Here is a 15,840-nt window from a genome sequence, read left to right on the forward strand (position 1 = left end):
AATTCGATACCTCATTGTTTTGATTTTTTATCTATCTATAGGGTAGACAGGTATTACAACTTTGTGCCTGCAGGCAATGTATGTATGTAACAGGCAGAAGAAAGCATCTCACACCATGAAAAGTATACATCTGAATAGTTTCAACCTAAAAAAAATCAAATTTTATAAGAAACTTGAGACATTTCATATTTTTTGTTGTTGGCTTATACTTAACTACATTTCTAATCTAATTTTTAATAAGTTTAATAATGAATGAATCCGCCGTTTTTTTATATAACTTCATATAAACGATCGGGAATTGTTTGCACTATTTGCAGCGAAATTGTTGTGCAGGCCGTTTAAATTGCCGCAACTTAAAGTTGTTTTGCAATCAAATTGCCTGCCTCCTTCATATACCTTGCGCGATAGCAACCCCCATACGTTTTCCAATTTATTAAGGTCAGGTGAATATGGGGGCCATCCGAGCAGGTCCACATTTTGACCCTTAATCCATTCTTTTACAACCCTAGCTGTATGAATAGGAGCGTTATCTTGCTGGTAAGTCCATTTAATAACGTGAAAAATGTTAGAATAATGAGGAAACGCAGTCTGTATTATAGATTTGTAGGTTTCATTTTGGAAGTAACAAATTGCAGGTTACAAGTGCCAAAGTCTGATACCGACCGCCAAACCATTACGCCTCCCTCACAGCCATGACGGCTCAGGAAATGATCTTCCTTTCGAAGATCGCGATAATAATAATTGTATCCATCAGGGCTGTTCAAATTAAATTTGTTTTCCTCGGAAAAAAACATGTTCTGCGATTCGCTCGTCCAGCTTATATGCTTGCGCGCAGAGAGCAGTCGTGAAACTTTGCGTGCATCATTTAACGGCGTTTTTTTTAAGTTTCATTCGTTTTAGATGATCAGCCGACGAAATCACTCTTTTAACTGTTAACACCGCAAATTTCTTTAATTTTGGGTGCTGAGAGATGCGAATTGGACGCAGCTCGCACAATATGCATTCTGTCTGCCGCAGAGGTGGCAGTTGATTCCGCCTTTCATGTTTTCCCCGTACTCTGATTTGTTTCTCAAAAAATTACTCACAACAACATTTTGGCTTCGTCCAATTTTTTGAGCGATTTTGCGATGGCTAAGATCACTTTCACGATAGGCTTCAATTTGGCCTCATTCATACTCGGATAATTGTTCTCCGCGTCCTTTCTTTAATTCATTTAAAAAAATATATAAAATATAAAATTTGCATCAAAAATGTGACACCACACCGCCAAGTTTAATTGCAAACTAAAAATCTTTCAGGTGAACCTATTCAGTTGAACAAAAAAAAATGCATAGAAATTAGCGAAAGAAATAGCAAAACAGAATATGCAAAGTAGCGGTACTTCGCAAACGGTACTTTACTACCACACACTGACACAAATATAATGTTGAAATGTATTTAAAAAAAAACATGCGTACGATCAATATGTGATGAACAAATCATTGCAATGCAAGCGGATTTATGTGAACCTATTCAGTTAATCGGCAGTCTGTATATTCTCGATCAGCGTCAACAGCCGAAACAATATAACCATGTCCGTCTGTTCGTCCGTATGAACACCTACATCTCACAGACTATGATAGAAAAATAATTTGTTTTTCGACAGCACTTGTTATGTTTGCACGCAGATCAAGTTTGTTTCAAATTTTGCCACGCCCACCTTCGTTCCGCAAATCAACAAAAATCTAATAACAAGCGTAATTTTGAAGCTAGAGTTACGAATTTTGGTACATACAAAATTAACTTTAGTTTTTGTGATATGGGTAATTTTCTGAGGGATGGACGAATTTATATATGTTATCATAAAACAGAACAAGTTCCTAAAATCAATCTTAGCTCTAAAAATAGTGCTAATTCAAAGCTTTAAGAATAACCTTTACTTATTTTTAAAATTGTTTTAGTTTATGTTTTTTTTTGTCACTGTAAAGATGCTCGCACGTGACATTTATCAGAGAATTACCCATATCTGAAAATCACAAAAACAAATATAAAAATTATTTAAGAAATTCCTTTTTAGGAGCTTTGATTGACAATCTGGTATATTTAGTATTCTATGTGGTACCATTAATGAGGCAATGATTCTGAAAAGAGGCCAGAATTTAAATGGGCGTGGCTAAAATTTTTTTTGAGTAGACATATATATAAGCTAGAGTTGACCCCAATATCAATTGACAAAAATTTCAATGGTGTCCTGGTTCAAGAGTTACAGGATGTTGCGTATATGAAACATTGGGCAATTGTGTTATATATTTAAAATCAAGTTGATTTTTTCAAATACTGTTTATTTATATTTATGCATTATAGGACAGGAAACAATTTTTTTTTTGGGGCTTGGAGCAGAAGTGCCATTACACTTACTGCATTTACAGCTTGGAAATCCAGTGCTGCATAATCTACATCTTCCTCTTGATCCCCATTTCGGCAAATGATTATAACCATCAAGACGTAGTGATTTTGCTGGGCCTGCAACATAAGCTCTTTTATAGGGGTTTTATTCAGAGCCCTAAGAAGGAGCTGGTGATGATGGAGCTGGTGGTGATGGAGCTGGTGGTGATGGAGCTTTTATAATCTCGTCCATATTTCGATCTTCTTCTTCTTCATTTTCCTCATCAGCCGAATCACCCCATCAAAGTTGGCAAATTTTTTATACCCGCTACCCATAGGGTAGAAGGGTATTATAACTTTGTGCCGGCAGGAAATGTATGTAACAGGTATAAGGAGGCATATCGGACCCTATAAAGTATATATATTCTTGATCAGCGTCAACAGCCGAGACGATCTAGCCATGTCCGTCTGTCCGTATGAACACCTAGATCTCAGAGACTATAAGATATAGAGCTATAATTTTTTTTTCGATAGCATTTGTTATGTTTGCACGCAGATCAAGTTTGTTTCAGATTTTTGCCACGCCCCCTTCCGCCCCCGCAAATCAATAAAATCGAATAGCAAGCGTTATTTTAAAGCTAGAGCTGCGAATTTTGGTATATACAATAACAACTATAGTAGTTGTGATTCCTGAAAATTTGATTGCGAGCAGATAAAAATTGTGAAATTTATTAAATAAATACTTTTGTATGGGCAAAAACGCCTACTTCCTAGGGTTCTTAGTTGCTTTGGGTGACAATCTGGTATATTGTGCCGTCTATGATATATTTTGAATGTGGTACCATATCGATATACCTAATATACCGCTCGGTATATTTTTAGTATTTTTTTTGTAGTATTTTCGGTATATTTCGAAAATAAAACAGCAATATTTTGCTTTTATTAAAAATGGGTAGCGGGTATCTCACAGTCGAGCACACTCGACTGTAACTTTCTTACTTGTTTAATCTCAGCTTGAGTCAGACCTTTTGGGCGCATCTTAGAATCTGTATACAACAAAAATTTATTTTTCGAAAATTACCACAATAGACCAATGTTGCATATACGCAACACACATTTACAAAATTACTACAAACAAACTAAATAATATTTTCATGCGGGGTTTTGTTTTAAATACTCACTTACCTTTCTTCAGATAGTTGTTGAACTTGGTTTTAGGATGAAGTAATTATTTTAATGTTTTTTTTTAACACTTTTTAAAAACCAAGTATTCTTGCACAATGAACTACACTCTCGGGAAAATAGCTACAAACTGAACGCGTCTGCAGCTGACTACCGAACAAATATGTATAATTTCACTCAATACATGCACCTATTTTTCTGCGAAAGAATTAAAACAAAAAAATTGAAGTAACGGTAGATAGAGGCTCATAAACACAATGTTGCGTATACGCAACAGCGGGCATGAGAGGGATAATATTTTGGTAAACTCATCTAAGAAAGTGCGATATCGAAGGAAATTATTCCACTTGCAAATGTTTGTTTTGCAATTCTTAAAATAACAAGTGAGAAAGCTACAGCGAGTGACTGTGAGATATACGCTACCCATTTTGAATAAAAGCAAAATATTGCGGTATTATTCTCAAAATATACTAAAAGTACTACAAAATGCTAAAAATATTCCCAACGTTATATTTGGTATATCGATATATTTGATATATATACAGTAGATTCCGGTTATAACGACTTTCAAGGGACCGACCATTTTACGTCGTTATAACCGGAGGACGCACTAACCGGAAGGAGCAAAAATAAATTTTTTTTTTTGTTTATTTTATGGTTGCCAGTTCGTAATAGGCTTTTAAAATAAAACAAATTAATTTTTAAATAAAAAAAAATTTTTTTGTAGACATTTTGCGGGTGTAATGCACACCCGCTTAAACTGAATGACCTCTTCATTGCACATTTTGTGCATTTTGCGCAATAACTCACATTTGGCGAAATTACGCATTAAAAAAAAAAAAGCAGATAAAACTAGAAATATAACAGAATAGGCTATGTGGTCTGCACACGCACGCTGTAAAGTTTACAGTGTAAACATTTGTGAGCCGTCAGCATTGCACTTCGACTGTCTCTCTCTAACAGCAGCGTTGCTAAGGCCATGATACAATTATACATATATGTCAAGGAGACATTAATATTAGCTTCAAAATATGTAAATATTAATATCATCGTCTAAGGGTTAATGCGCATTTCATTGTCGTCTCGTTCACACTACCACGCTGTGCCTCTTTCACTCGCACTCATTGCTAACATAGACAGGGTACCAGCTTTTTTCCGACGAGACTACCTTGTATAATTGTATCATGGCTAAGGCGACGGCTAAGACTGACAGAGAGTAGTAAGAGTCTAAGAGCTTCGTGTCGCTGCTACGCACACAAGCAAGGGTGCCGATCACTGATATTACGTCGTTTGATACTTAAATTTGTTGGCATTTTTTCGCTGAATTTTTTTTCGTCGCTATATCCGGTTGAATTCTGAAAAATTTCGTCGGTATAAGCGGTTAGTCGCTAAAAGCGGAGACGTTCTAAGCGGAGGCGCTTTCATATAAGTTTGTATGGGGACCAACCAAGCCATCGAGTTTTCGTCGTAATAACCGGTCGGACGCTATAAGCGGAGTCGTTATAACCGGATTCTACTGTATATACTTGATCTGCGTGCAAACATAACAAATTCTGTTGAAAAAAATTATTGCTCTATTTATAGTCTCTGATATCTAGGTGTTCATACGGACAGACGGACATGGGTAGATCGGCTCGGCTGTTGACGCTGTTCAAGATATATATGTTTATAGGGTCAGAGATGCCTCCTTCTACCTGTTACATAGATTTCCTGTCGGCACAAAGTTATAATTAAGGAAACAGACAGAGACGACAAAACAACAGTTTAAAGAAAATCGCCAAGCTAATCAATTTGACCACTTTGCATAGAAATATGATAGTTGCAGAGCAAGTTGATTATTGTATTATTGATAAATAAAAAATAAAATTTATATAACCTTACTATTTGAATTCGGTCATTGCTAATTTTCGATTTGTTTCTATAGTATTTGCTATTCATCTTCCTGCATGAGTTTGTTTACTAAATAAAGTACACGCAATGCGTATTAAACCTAACATCATAGAATCGCATCGTTCAAACAGATATGCTTGGTCTAAAATTTAGACTCTAAATATGCTATAAGCGTTATAGCATCGTGTTCCGGCTTCGGAGTGGTACCGAACTGGTTCACACTGAAGAAGTTGTGGGGATTAATAACATTTATGTTTTGACTTGTATGGCAATGCTTCAGTATAACCTTTTTTTTATAAGAAGGCAATATTGGATGTAAATATCAGCACCAAAAAACTCGGTTCTTTTCGGTTTCTTGCCGTTCAGATCGAATGTTATGTTCGCGAGCTATAGCCTGCTGCACCCAAAACCTCGGTTATTTTCGGTTTTTTTTTTTCCGTTCAGGCCAAATGTTACGTTCGCCCCATGTAAAAACCCATAAGAAAAAGTCGGTTTTTCTAGGTTCGCGAGCTACGTAGAAATAGCGAACATACTCTTTGGGTAATTACGCGATATTTTATCGTTGTGACAACGAAAAAGAGCTCACCACTAAACAAACAGCTGACATTTAAGTGCGCCAAGGTATGAAAATAGAAAAATAAAAATTTTATTTTGCTTTTTAAAGCAAATTTGTTATATTTTAGATGAAATAAAAATTCGCAAGCCGTCAATATAGTGGAGTGGCATCCACGAGGTTTTGTTGTTCGAGTTATGGGAAGAGAAATGTAATGTCTTTTTTGGCCAATCCACGAAGGCGCTCCACAAGGATGCCAAACTCCTCCCTATTAATTTAAAAATTATCTTAAAAAAAAATTTGGTGTTTCCAGGAATATCGCGCTCCCGAAAACACCCATGCCGTTGCTAAAAAGTAAATGTATTTATGTAAATATAACATTGCTGCCAGCAGATCTACTTACATAGGCCCAAACTGATGGGCCTTTACTATTGGCAATGACCTATACTTCCTCCACTTCGTTAAAATCCTCATATAAACCTTGCAATTTAAGAAATTTTTCCATTTTAGAAATGCGCGTGCTTTTTTTTTGAATTGTTCGCCAATTCGTGTTTGCATTTGAACAGCTGACATTTCAGAGCGGCCATATTGAGAAATTTACCGTTGCCCATATTTTTCGGTTCGTGCCAATGGAAACCCCGAAACGGGACTTTAAAAAACGTAAAAAAAACTGAGTGAAGTGGAAATAGGCTATAATACATTAAAAAAAAAGCTCTCAGATCCGATATAATTGTATCGATAGTTGGCGGTAGTTGCAAAGTTATCTTCACATATCATCGATGCTTGCTATATAAAATCGATGTAATAATCAAAATTATATTCTTCGATAGTTCTATCGATGTATTCCCACCTCTAGTAGAAACACATGCTGTCCATGCTAAGCCGTATTTTGACTGACTAAACGAAATGAAGCGTTTGACGGAAGAACGTACAAAAGTTCTCTTCGAGAAACTAGCAAAATAGTATGTATTACAACCAATTAACCTTTTTAAAATGAAAAATAACACTTTCTGTTGCAGCATCGGCACTAATGTTCAGCAATTAATTGATCGACCTGACGGCACTTACTGTTTTCGTGAGCATAAGGATCGAGTTTATTATGTTTCAGAGCGCATACTAAAATTAAGTGAGTGCTTCAGCTACAAACAAATAGTATGTGTTGGGACTTGCTTTGGAAAGTTCTCTAAAACCAACAAACTGAAATTTCACATCACTGCGCTTTACTATTTGGCACCTTACGCCCAGTATAAGGTGTGGGTGAAACCTTCCTTTGAGCAGCAGTATCTGTATGGCAATCATATACCTAAATCTGGATTGGGTAGGATTACAGAAAACGCTGGACAATACCAAGGCGTTGTTGTCTTTTCGATGAATGATTTAGCTCTCGGCTTCGGCGTTTTAGCGCGCTCCACAACAGAATGCAAAACGGCGGATCCATTGACAACTGTTTGTTTCCATCAATCTGATATTGGAGAGTACATTCGGGCCGAGGATTCTCTGTTTTAATGTTGGTTACTAAGGAAGTTTAAAAACTTAATTTAACAGTTTAATGGCTTTATGAACTGACAATGCTGAAAAATGGAGAACAAATTCGGTTTATTTTAAGTACATATTTAATGAAAGTTATACAACTGAAATAAGTGCAAATTTGTATTTTTAATTGGGCTTACATTTTTTATTTTTCTGCTCCTCTTGGCTTACTGACTTAATAATAAAAAGAAAAATCAACCGAAAATTAACAAATTAAGAAATTTTGCAACACTGATAACATTCGATAAGTGTATTAGTTGACTACATTTTCCGTTTTTTTGCTTTCTTTTTTTAGAGGATCGCAAAGGCATTTGAAATAATTATACAGCGCCAAAATTTATAAATGCAATCAGCTGATTTATACCTATGCTGCACGTTTTCTCGATAAATGTACCTAAATGTTAGCCAAAATACGGTCACCTTTTTAAGAATCATCATCGTTCATAACTCGGCTTTTATTAGTCGTTCCTTCATACACCCAGCCGATTATGAAATGATGCTGCGTATGAAAATTCAGTAATTTCCAATAATAGAAGTTCTGTTTAGTCTAAATAATATATATAAACACACTATAATAAAGCTAGACTCGGACTACAGTGCTGCAAGTTGCTAAGTAAATTGTTGTGAAAAGTGACACAGCACTTACATTGCCAACATAACTTAAAAATACTTATTTTAAGTAGCAATTACAGTGTATTCTCAAAAGTAGAATGCTTACAGCTAAATTTGTTTTCGTTTTGCCCTAGTGCATAGAATTTAAATAAATAAAAGGCTTTTCAATGGCGAACTTGAAAACAACTCCATTATGGCTGCTTTTATTGCTTCAAGTGATTATTGGTAAGTATTTGACTGAGTAATATTTTCAACACATTTTATATAAAGAAATCGATTGCTGACTCATATTTGCATTTGGATTTATTTTAACTGAAGTTCGTGGCGAACGTTCGCGGGATACAATGTATCAATCAATTTTGGGCGCCAGTTGCTTTCGCCGATTAAACGGCACACATCAGACTGGATGCTCATGTGAGTAGATTGAGATGTACTATTGACTTAGTCAGTAAACAGTGGCTTATTTACTTCTTACGATGCAGCGACTCATTCCGGATCTGTCGGCGTTTTGCACTTGATAAATTACGATGCTGACCTAGACTTTTTGCTTGGGAATCCCCCTTCACCGCCATACGCGCCGATGATCCCGCCACATCTCTTCACCAGGAGCAACTTGTTGCGTCTAAAAGAGGCCGGACCAAAAATTATTTCAGCTGTACTGCTGATAAACAAATCGGAGAAGATGCAGCAGTTCTCACATGAGCTTTCTTGCCCAAATAAGTACAGTGGAATAGGAAGGGGCGGCAATAGCAGCGAGACCTGTGATGAAAGCAACACTGCTCTCACTTGGAATCCTTGGGGTACGGGACTACTGCACGAGGACTTTCCGTTCCCCATATATTATATAGCCGACTTCGATGAAATACTCAAGTTAGAGAACTGCTTTACCAAGTTCAATAGTGTTAACTTCGACTCGCAAGCATTGCGTAGCTTATGCGCTGTCGAAGTGAAGGCATTCATGTCGGCAGCTGTTAACTCGGAAGTTTGCATGCGACGTACCAATTTCATCAACAATCTAGGGGGTAGTAAATACTGTGATCCTTTGGAAGGTCGCAATGTTTATGCTACATTGTATCCCCGAAATTCGTCTGAACTTATTGACGAAACTAAATTGCGTAAGTCGAATCCCGCCGAGAAGTTCATAATTATTTCATGTCGCTTAGACACCACAAGCATGTTTGATGGAGTGGGTAAGTCTCTGATCCTGCGTCTACAGAACACTTTAATGATGATAATCACACTGATTTTTTTAGGTGTGGGAGCCATGGATTCTCTCACAGGCCTGGCGACGTTGACTATCGTGGCGCATATGTTGCGACAGCTGCTGCCGGATCAGAACACTTTACCAGATCCCCATCGAAATGTTCTTTTTGTGGCATTCAATGGTGAATCCTATGATTTCATTGGATCTCAAAGATTTGTCTACGATATGGAGAATCTGAATTTCCCCCGCCGTTCGGCACAAAGCACCCCTATTTCATTTGAGAATATCGAGTTTATGCTAGACATTGGCACTTTAGACGACATTCGCAACATTAGGCTGCACACACTTCATAAATCTTCGACGGTGGCTCAAAAATTACTACAGCAGCTTAATCGTTACGCAAAGTCTTCTCACTATGATTTTCAATTGAACATCGGATCTAGTGCTGGCTATAACATGCCACCAACGTCAGCACAGTCATTTCTTCGTCGAGATGACAATTTCCCGGCTTTTATATTAAATGCATTACCTAGCAATAAGTACTATCACTCGATATATGATGATCGAGATAATGTTGGGTTTATGTATGCGAATACCAGCCAAGATTACACATCTTTGACTGATGTCAGCGACTTCAAGAACTTCAATGCTAATTCTCTTCAAATGAAAATTCGAAATGTTTCTTCAATAGTGGCTATGGTTCTTTATGAGACTTTAACGGGTCGACAGTATGAATACAAAGATGTAGCCAATCCTGTGTTATCCGATGAGTTTTTCTACTGTTTCCTTCAGTCTTCTGACTGCCCGTTGTTTAAAGCTTCTTCGTATCCGGATAGTCCCCCTGGTCTACCACTGCCCCCCATGCGGTAAGTGTTAATCTAATTTCTTACTGTAAGAGTATAAAATACGATTTGAGTCGACCCAGGTACATAAGCGTTTTAGGAGGCTCGCAAGAATCATCAGGCTGGACATATCGCATGCTGGGCTATTTGTTATCGCAGCCGCAACCACATGTGCTAAAAGAGAGTTGCACCCAGTTGCCTCTATGTTATTATTCTGGCTTCAATGGTACTGGGGAATGTCGTCTCACCACACAGAACTACACTCATGCTTTAAGTCCGGCATTTCTTATAAATAGTAAGTGTAATAATAACACAGTAGGAAGGGAGCTTCTCTATATAAACTCAAATTAATAATGATTTTTGCATTTCAGATTATAATTGGAGTTCAGGCCAATACTCTACGTGGACTGAATCAACGTGGTCACAATTTAGCGCTCGTATTTTTTTACGACCTTCCAAAATGCATGAAATCACCATTTTAAGTATTGGTATTGTGGTATTCATCATATCATTCTGTTTGATATATATCATCAGCTCACGGTGGGAAGAACTTTTTGATGATGTACCTGCTAGCAATGCAGCGTAAGTTTCTTGCGTTTAGATTGGAATATGGAATGAATGGTTCTTGTAAAAAATCACACTTCTTGTAGATATTGTGCATACATTCTTATTTCGCCGTCTTTTAAATTAAATTAATTTTATATTATTTTTAGATTATTTAATTGACGTTTTTTAATTAACTCTGCTGGACCAGCAGCACAATCTACTAAAGCGTCTTCATCTCTCAGCTGTGCATGCTAAATATACTTCGAAGTACATAGTTATCTGCTTTGTAAAACATTAATTGTGTGTATTAATATTGTGTGAATTTTGTTTTTTAGATTTCCGCCTCCAACGAATTGTTAGTGCAAAATTATTGCTTGCATGGACGTAAATAAAAATTAAAAGAAAACCAGGATGAATTAACAGAGAAGACACTTAAAAGATCTTTAAACTTGCTAAAGTTAAAGCGTAGGATATAAATAATTATTTTGATGTATGTATTTTTGTATTTTAAACACATAAGAATAGCATATTACTTGTATTATAACATCGTCAGTTTTTAATTGTGCTAATTTGCCAAATCAAATTAAACAATAAATTGATCTAACAATCTGATTTCAGATTCATTATATATACATATGTTTAAAGGTTTCCGTTGCGCTGTAAATTTTATACCATCTTCTCGTATAAATACTAACTCTTAAATTTCATTCATTGTTTCTAGCATCACTTTTGGAAGGTTTATGTCTGCTACTTGGAATACTAACTTAGTTTGCCCTCAGCCATCCTTGCCGTCGAAGGTTTACAATTGAATCGACTATTACACGCTTCGAAGACTTCATATAACCACCGCTTAGTAACATGACCACAGGTATTTCAAGAGCCCGGAAAGTACTGAATACCATGAGGTCTCTTTCAATAACACCATCTGCGGTAATAGCTAAATTTCCCAGTGGATCGCCCTTCAAAATATCGGTGCCAGCATTAAATATTACAACATCCGGCTTAAATTCAGATACAGCTTGTATAAGGCAACGATTTAGTTGCCCCAAATAATAAGCATCTTCCGTCATATGCCGCAATTCAACTCCGCAACGTATGGATGTCTTAGCTTCGTTGTCTTTTGGATATATGGACGCATTGTACATATCTAGTATGTATACAGAATCGACGTTCTTAAAATCTCGCTCGTGACCATTTCCTTGATGGGCGTCCAGATCGATAATCATAGCTTGTTTCACGCGAACTGATTCCAGTTCAAATAAACGTAATATTAGTAATGTAATATCTGCATATGGGCAAAAGCCACCTCCCTTGTAGGAGCAACAGTGATGAAATCCGCCACCCAAATTAATAGCCCAACCATATTCCAAAGCCAATTTACCAGCTAATATTGAGCCAGCTGTTTGGTATCGCATCGGCCGTAGGTATCCACTCTGCACAGTGAAATTGGGCATAAGGATCAGGGCCGGAACCTCTGCAATGCCAGCGACATTGGCACTCCATTTCAGGGATTTCAAATACTTGGGAGTGTGTACGCGCAGTAGCTGTTCCTTGGTAATCTCTGTGGGGCTGTAGAAATCCCCACTGTTCAGAGTTAATTGTGTGCACAACAACTGAAAGAATATCGAAGCAGTAACGACATAAAATCATGATATGTCATGTGAATTACCTGGTGGACATGCTTTCCTTTGGCTGCATCGAAAGGATGAAGCTTTTCGAGACCAGCAAAGTGAACTGAATAATTCTTTGAGTAGACAATTGGCAACTTATTCCGTACCCGTATGTCATCCGAACTCATTTTATAATTGGTTCGCTATTTTTTTTATATCGAATTGAGGATATTAACTCACTGATTAATTACAAAAGCTACTCGAGGTTAATAAAATACAATCGACCAGCTTTTGCAATAATAAAGAGTGCATAAACTCATTACTGTTATTTATTTTTTTTTGTAATGTAACATAAAAATTTTGATTTTGGATTTTACCATATTTACGCTTCTTATTATGATTTACCAGCGTGACCGTAATATACATTTCGCCAGATACTATTTTGCCTATAGCAGAATATACCAGTTCTCCTGTAACTATGTACATAGTTTTGGTTACATTGAGTTCTTGTTTTTAATTTAAAAACACCACTCACTGAAAAATTACATGTGAACATCATTTGGCACCTGATGTTATTTTATCTTGGCATCTGTTATAAAATTATTTAAACAAATAATTAAATTTCAAACTTAAATTTATTATTTATTTTTTAAATTTTTCATGTAATCATTGAGAGATTTTGTTTCGATAATACACGCACCGATGATTAAGTTTTTGTATACTGCGGTAATTGTTAACTAGAGGACTCCCACGATAATCTCTTAGTGACCAAAAGCTCTTAATCTGAGTAAATTTTAACTTCAGTATGAGTATATGTACAACAATAATAAGGAATGTTGCAGTCCAGTGTGCTTGACTGTAAGATACCCGCTATCCATTTTCAAAACAGTGTAATGCTATTATTGAGCTTACATACATATGTATGTATGTGTGTACCAAGGTGGGACTTTTACTTTCAAATTACGCTAGCTGATTTTTTTTTTCGATTTGCAGGGACAATGCAAATATCTGAAACAAACTTTTTTTGTTTGCTCTCTCAAAAAAAAAAGATAGCGGGTATAAAAGTTACAAACCACTTGTGGCTTACATAATTTTCGGATACATTTACAGGCTTAGTAAACACAATCCAATTTACAGCCTCATGGCAAGGTGGTGTAGTAAGCGAACCTACAAAAAAGTTTTGTTCGATAGTTAACGATTAAACGAATACAAAATATACGAACCGTTATATACAAAGAATTCGTCCCTTTCAACGTCTTTTACAAAATCTCTTAAACAGAAATTACCTTGGAGGAATCTCGTTTGTTTAGCATATCTCACATGAATCAATTCATTAAGAAGTCTGTTTATAATGCTAGGTTCTCGTTTGCGGTGCTATTTAAAGGGTACATTATAGATATACTATATATCTCTTCCCATCTATAATAAATAAATTACCGGTACAGATCTTAACATTAGTGACAGAACTACGAATCCATCATTTGCCATTATGGCATCATTTTGCAAGGAGTATGCGCAATTTTGATGCAGAATATGCATTTCGGCGTCGTATCGGCAGCAGTTTATAATGTGCTCAGAACCTTTGTTTTCTGGGGATCCCCAATGGAAATGTAACTGCACGGCCTTATAGAGGCACTTGAGTTTACAACCGCAAACTGCAGGTTGGTTGCCATCAACTACCACAGGTATTGACATAATCACAGTATGTCCATTATTGGTGATTTTTAAGGGTCCAACCAACATTTTGTTATAGTTTATAAATTTTAATTTTTGCGCCAATGAGGGGATTGCCTAATATAAGATGATGTAGCTTCAGTGTAAGATACGATAAGTTAGATACACTTACTGTTTCCGTTGACAGTGCAACAGGGGATTGCTTTTCGCCTTTTTTCACATTCCAATCTTTTCCGTGTTTGTCATAATTAAAAAAATTTACTATTGAAAATCTTCTCACTGCAGGATGCATTTAAAATCGCTTTCAAAATGAGTTCCGCTTGCCAAAAGGGGGAAAAAATACATAAATTAAAAAGTTTCTTACGACGACAAAATCATTATTAATTCATTCGATTAAGTTGCAAATGTCAAGTTTATTTTTGTTTCGTTTTTTTTTACATTTTATATTGTTTGTTTTGTGTTGATTTAGAGTTGGCGGAAAGATATGGTTCGATTGTTGATATCCTGAAGCTCCCGGTAGGTATTGATTAGTGGACGACTCCTTGAGTCTTGCAAGTTCCAAAGTTTAGCGATCTGAGCATTTGGATAATCTAAGACATCTTTGAACACGGTCCATGTAACTGATTCAGCGCAGTCCGGTGTAGTCAATGAGCCTTTATAAAATTGTGATTGCATGACAATAAAACCATATTAACGTTTATAGTTTTTCGGCAAGAGAGTACATACCTTGATATGTGTAAAACTCTCCAGTCACAATGTTTCCTAACAATTGTCCCACATTAAACATTCCTGTGATAGTGGTATTGGATTGGTATGTGATAATTCGTGGCAATGCATTAAATACTTTGTTGAGACCATAATGTTGTGAAATTGGTCTTGGGCGAGCTCTGAACATGACTCCCAGGACAGCAAGACCATCTGAAAACGCACTGGCTTCTCCTACACTTAAGTCAGCATACCTAGTGTTCTTATGAACAATGTGCATTTCAACATCGTAACGCTCAAAATTGATTGCATGCTCAGAACCCTTGCTGTTGGCAGAACCCCAATGAAAGTGTACACTCTGTGCCTCGAAGACGCCTGGTAGTAAACCGCCACTGATGGATGGGCGTTCTCCTCGTCGTGTTGGTGGCAATACCATGTTCGCTGCAATGTATTTGTAATTAATGTTTTATTTTTAGGAGCATAACCATGAAAGGTGATCGTATGTATGTTCAAATCAGATCTGTATTTTGTAAGCTTATAATAAATGAGAAATCACACCTGTATGTCCGTTGTTCACTAGCACCAATGGAGTTTGCAGTTGTTGATTGTAGTTTTGGAATCGAATGCGGGGAATAGAGACCACATCGGCCTATTGAGACGGCAAAAAAACATAAAAAATATGCAGGTTATTTTAATGAATGAACTTTAAAAATCGCAGATTTGAGCACTTCTCTCCACAATCACTTATGGCACTCACATCATCGTAAATTAAATCAATAGGAGATTGTTTTTGCCCACTTGCACAAGTTCCTGTCCAGTCGTTGCCTTGGTTGTCGTAGTTGTACTCTCCTGCAGCAATTTCCAATGCCTCATCAGCCTTCAAATCACTGAGATATTCAGCAGTCAATTCTGCATAGTTTAAAGTTTACGAATGAATTAAATAAGTAATTAGTCATAAGTTTAAGAACATACCAAAGTCGGCTAGTACACAAGCAAAGCTTAATGCTAGCAAATGCAAATGCATCAGCCTAAAATCTTTACAATGCTTTAAAAGATTCATTTTTAGAGTAAAAATTTGTTATTAAAAATTTGCTCAAAGCACACAATGCACTGAATAACGCTTGCAAG

General features: G+C 36.5%; 5 protein-coding genes across 7 annotated transcripts; 2 read left to right on the top strand and 3 right to left on the bottom strand.

Moving 5' to 3' along the window:
- Positions 1-6,801: 6,801 nt before the first annotated feature.
- Positions 6,802-7,711, top strand: LOC133839620 (60S ribosome subunit biogenesis protein NIP7 homolog). Its single transcript, XM_062271243.1, has 2 exons — positions 6,802-6,951; positions 7,009-7,711. Exons 1-2 carry the CDS (start codon positions 6,896-6,898, stop codon positions 7,493-7,495), a joined length of 543 nt encoding a protein of 180 aa, XP_062127227.1. The 5' UTR covers positions 6,802-6,895; the 3' UTR covers positions 7,496-7,711.
- A 206-nt stretch (positions 7,712-7,917) lies between these two features.
- On the top strand, positions 7,918-11,335 carry LOC133839614 (nicastrin). 2 transcript variants are annotated; one of them, XR_009894110.1, is made up of 8 exons: positions 7,925-8,356; positions 8,450-8,545; positions 8,614-9,321; positions 9,385-10,201; positions 10,261-10,472; positions 10,549-10,759; positions 10,891-10,990; positions 11,059-11,335. XR_009894110.1 is itself a non-coding variant. In XM_062271234.1 (7 exons), the coding sequence occupies exons 1-7, from the start codon at positions 8,299-8,301 to the stop codon at positions 11,081-11,083; spliced, it is 2,127 nt and encodes a 708-aa protein (XP_062127218.1). In that variant the 5' UTR covers positions 7,918-8,298; the 3' UTR covers positions 11,084-11,335. The 2 variants fall into 2 exon arrangements, 1 of the variants encoding a protein (XP_062127218.1); XM_062271234.1 differs by lacking the exon at positions 10,891-10,990 and having other exon boundaries at positions 7,918-8,356.
- Positions 11,190-12,809, bottom strand: LOC133839617 (histone deacetylase 11). 2 transcript variants are annotated; one of them, XM_062271238.1, is made up of 2 exons: positions 12,393-12,809; positions 11,190-12,336 (listed from the first exon to the last, which is right to left on the bottom strand). In XM_062271238.1, the coding sequence occupies exons 1-2, from the start codon at positions 12,519-12,521 to the stop codon at positions 11,488-11,490; spliced, it is 978 nt and encodes a 325-aa protein (XP_062127222.1). In that variant the 5' UTR covers positions 12,522-12,809; the 3' UTR covers positions 11,190-11,487. The 2 variants fall into 2 exon arrangements, with proteins under 2 accessions (XP_062127222.1, XP_062127224.1); XM_062271240.1 differs by having other exon boundaries at positions 11,190-12,307; positions 12,393-12,524.
- LOC133836639 (putative carbonic anhydrase 3) lies at positions 12,728-14,362 on the bottom strand. The gene is made up of 7 exons (XM_062267230.1): positions 14,180-14,362; positions 13,771-14,124; positions 13,557-13,707; positions 13,421-13,500; positions 13,034-13,116; positions 12,900-12,922; positions 12,728-12,867 (listed from the first exon to the last, which is right to left on the bottom strand). Exons 1-7 carry the CDS (start codon positions 14,297-14,299, stop codon positions 12,728-12,730), a joined length of 951 nt encoding a protein of 316 aa, XP_062123214.1. The 5' UTR covers positions 14,300-14,362.
- Position 14,363: 1 nt separating this feature from the next.
- On the bottom strand, positions 14,364-15,840 carry LOC133839618 (carbonic anhydrase 2-like). Its single transcript, XM_062271241.1, has 5 exons — positions 15,685-15,840; positions 15,470-15,621; positions 15,271-15,361; positions 14,734-15,153; positions 14,364-14,660 (listed from the first exon to the last, which is right to left on the bottom strand). The coding sequence occupies exons 1-5, from the start codon at positions 15,770-15,772 to the stop codon at positions 14,473-14,475; spliced, it is 939 nt and encodes a 312-aa protein (XP_062127225.1). The 5' UTR covers positions 15,773-15,840; the 3' UTR covers positions 14,364-14,472.

Source organism: Drosophila sulfurigaster, chromosome 2R, assembly GCF_023558435.1.
Source record: "Drosophila sulfurigaster albostrigata strain 15112-1811.04 chromosome 2R, ASM2355843v2, whole genome shotgun sequence".
Classification (NCBI taxonomy): domain Eukaryota; kingdom Metazoa; phylum Arthropoda; class Insecta; order Diptera; family Drosophilidae; genus Drosophila; species Drosophila sulfurigaster.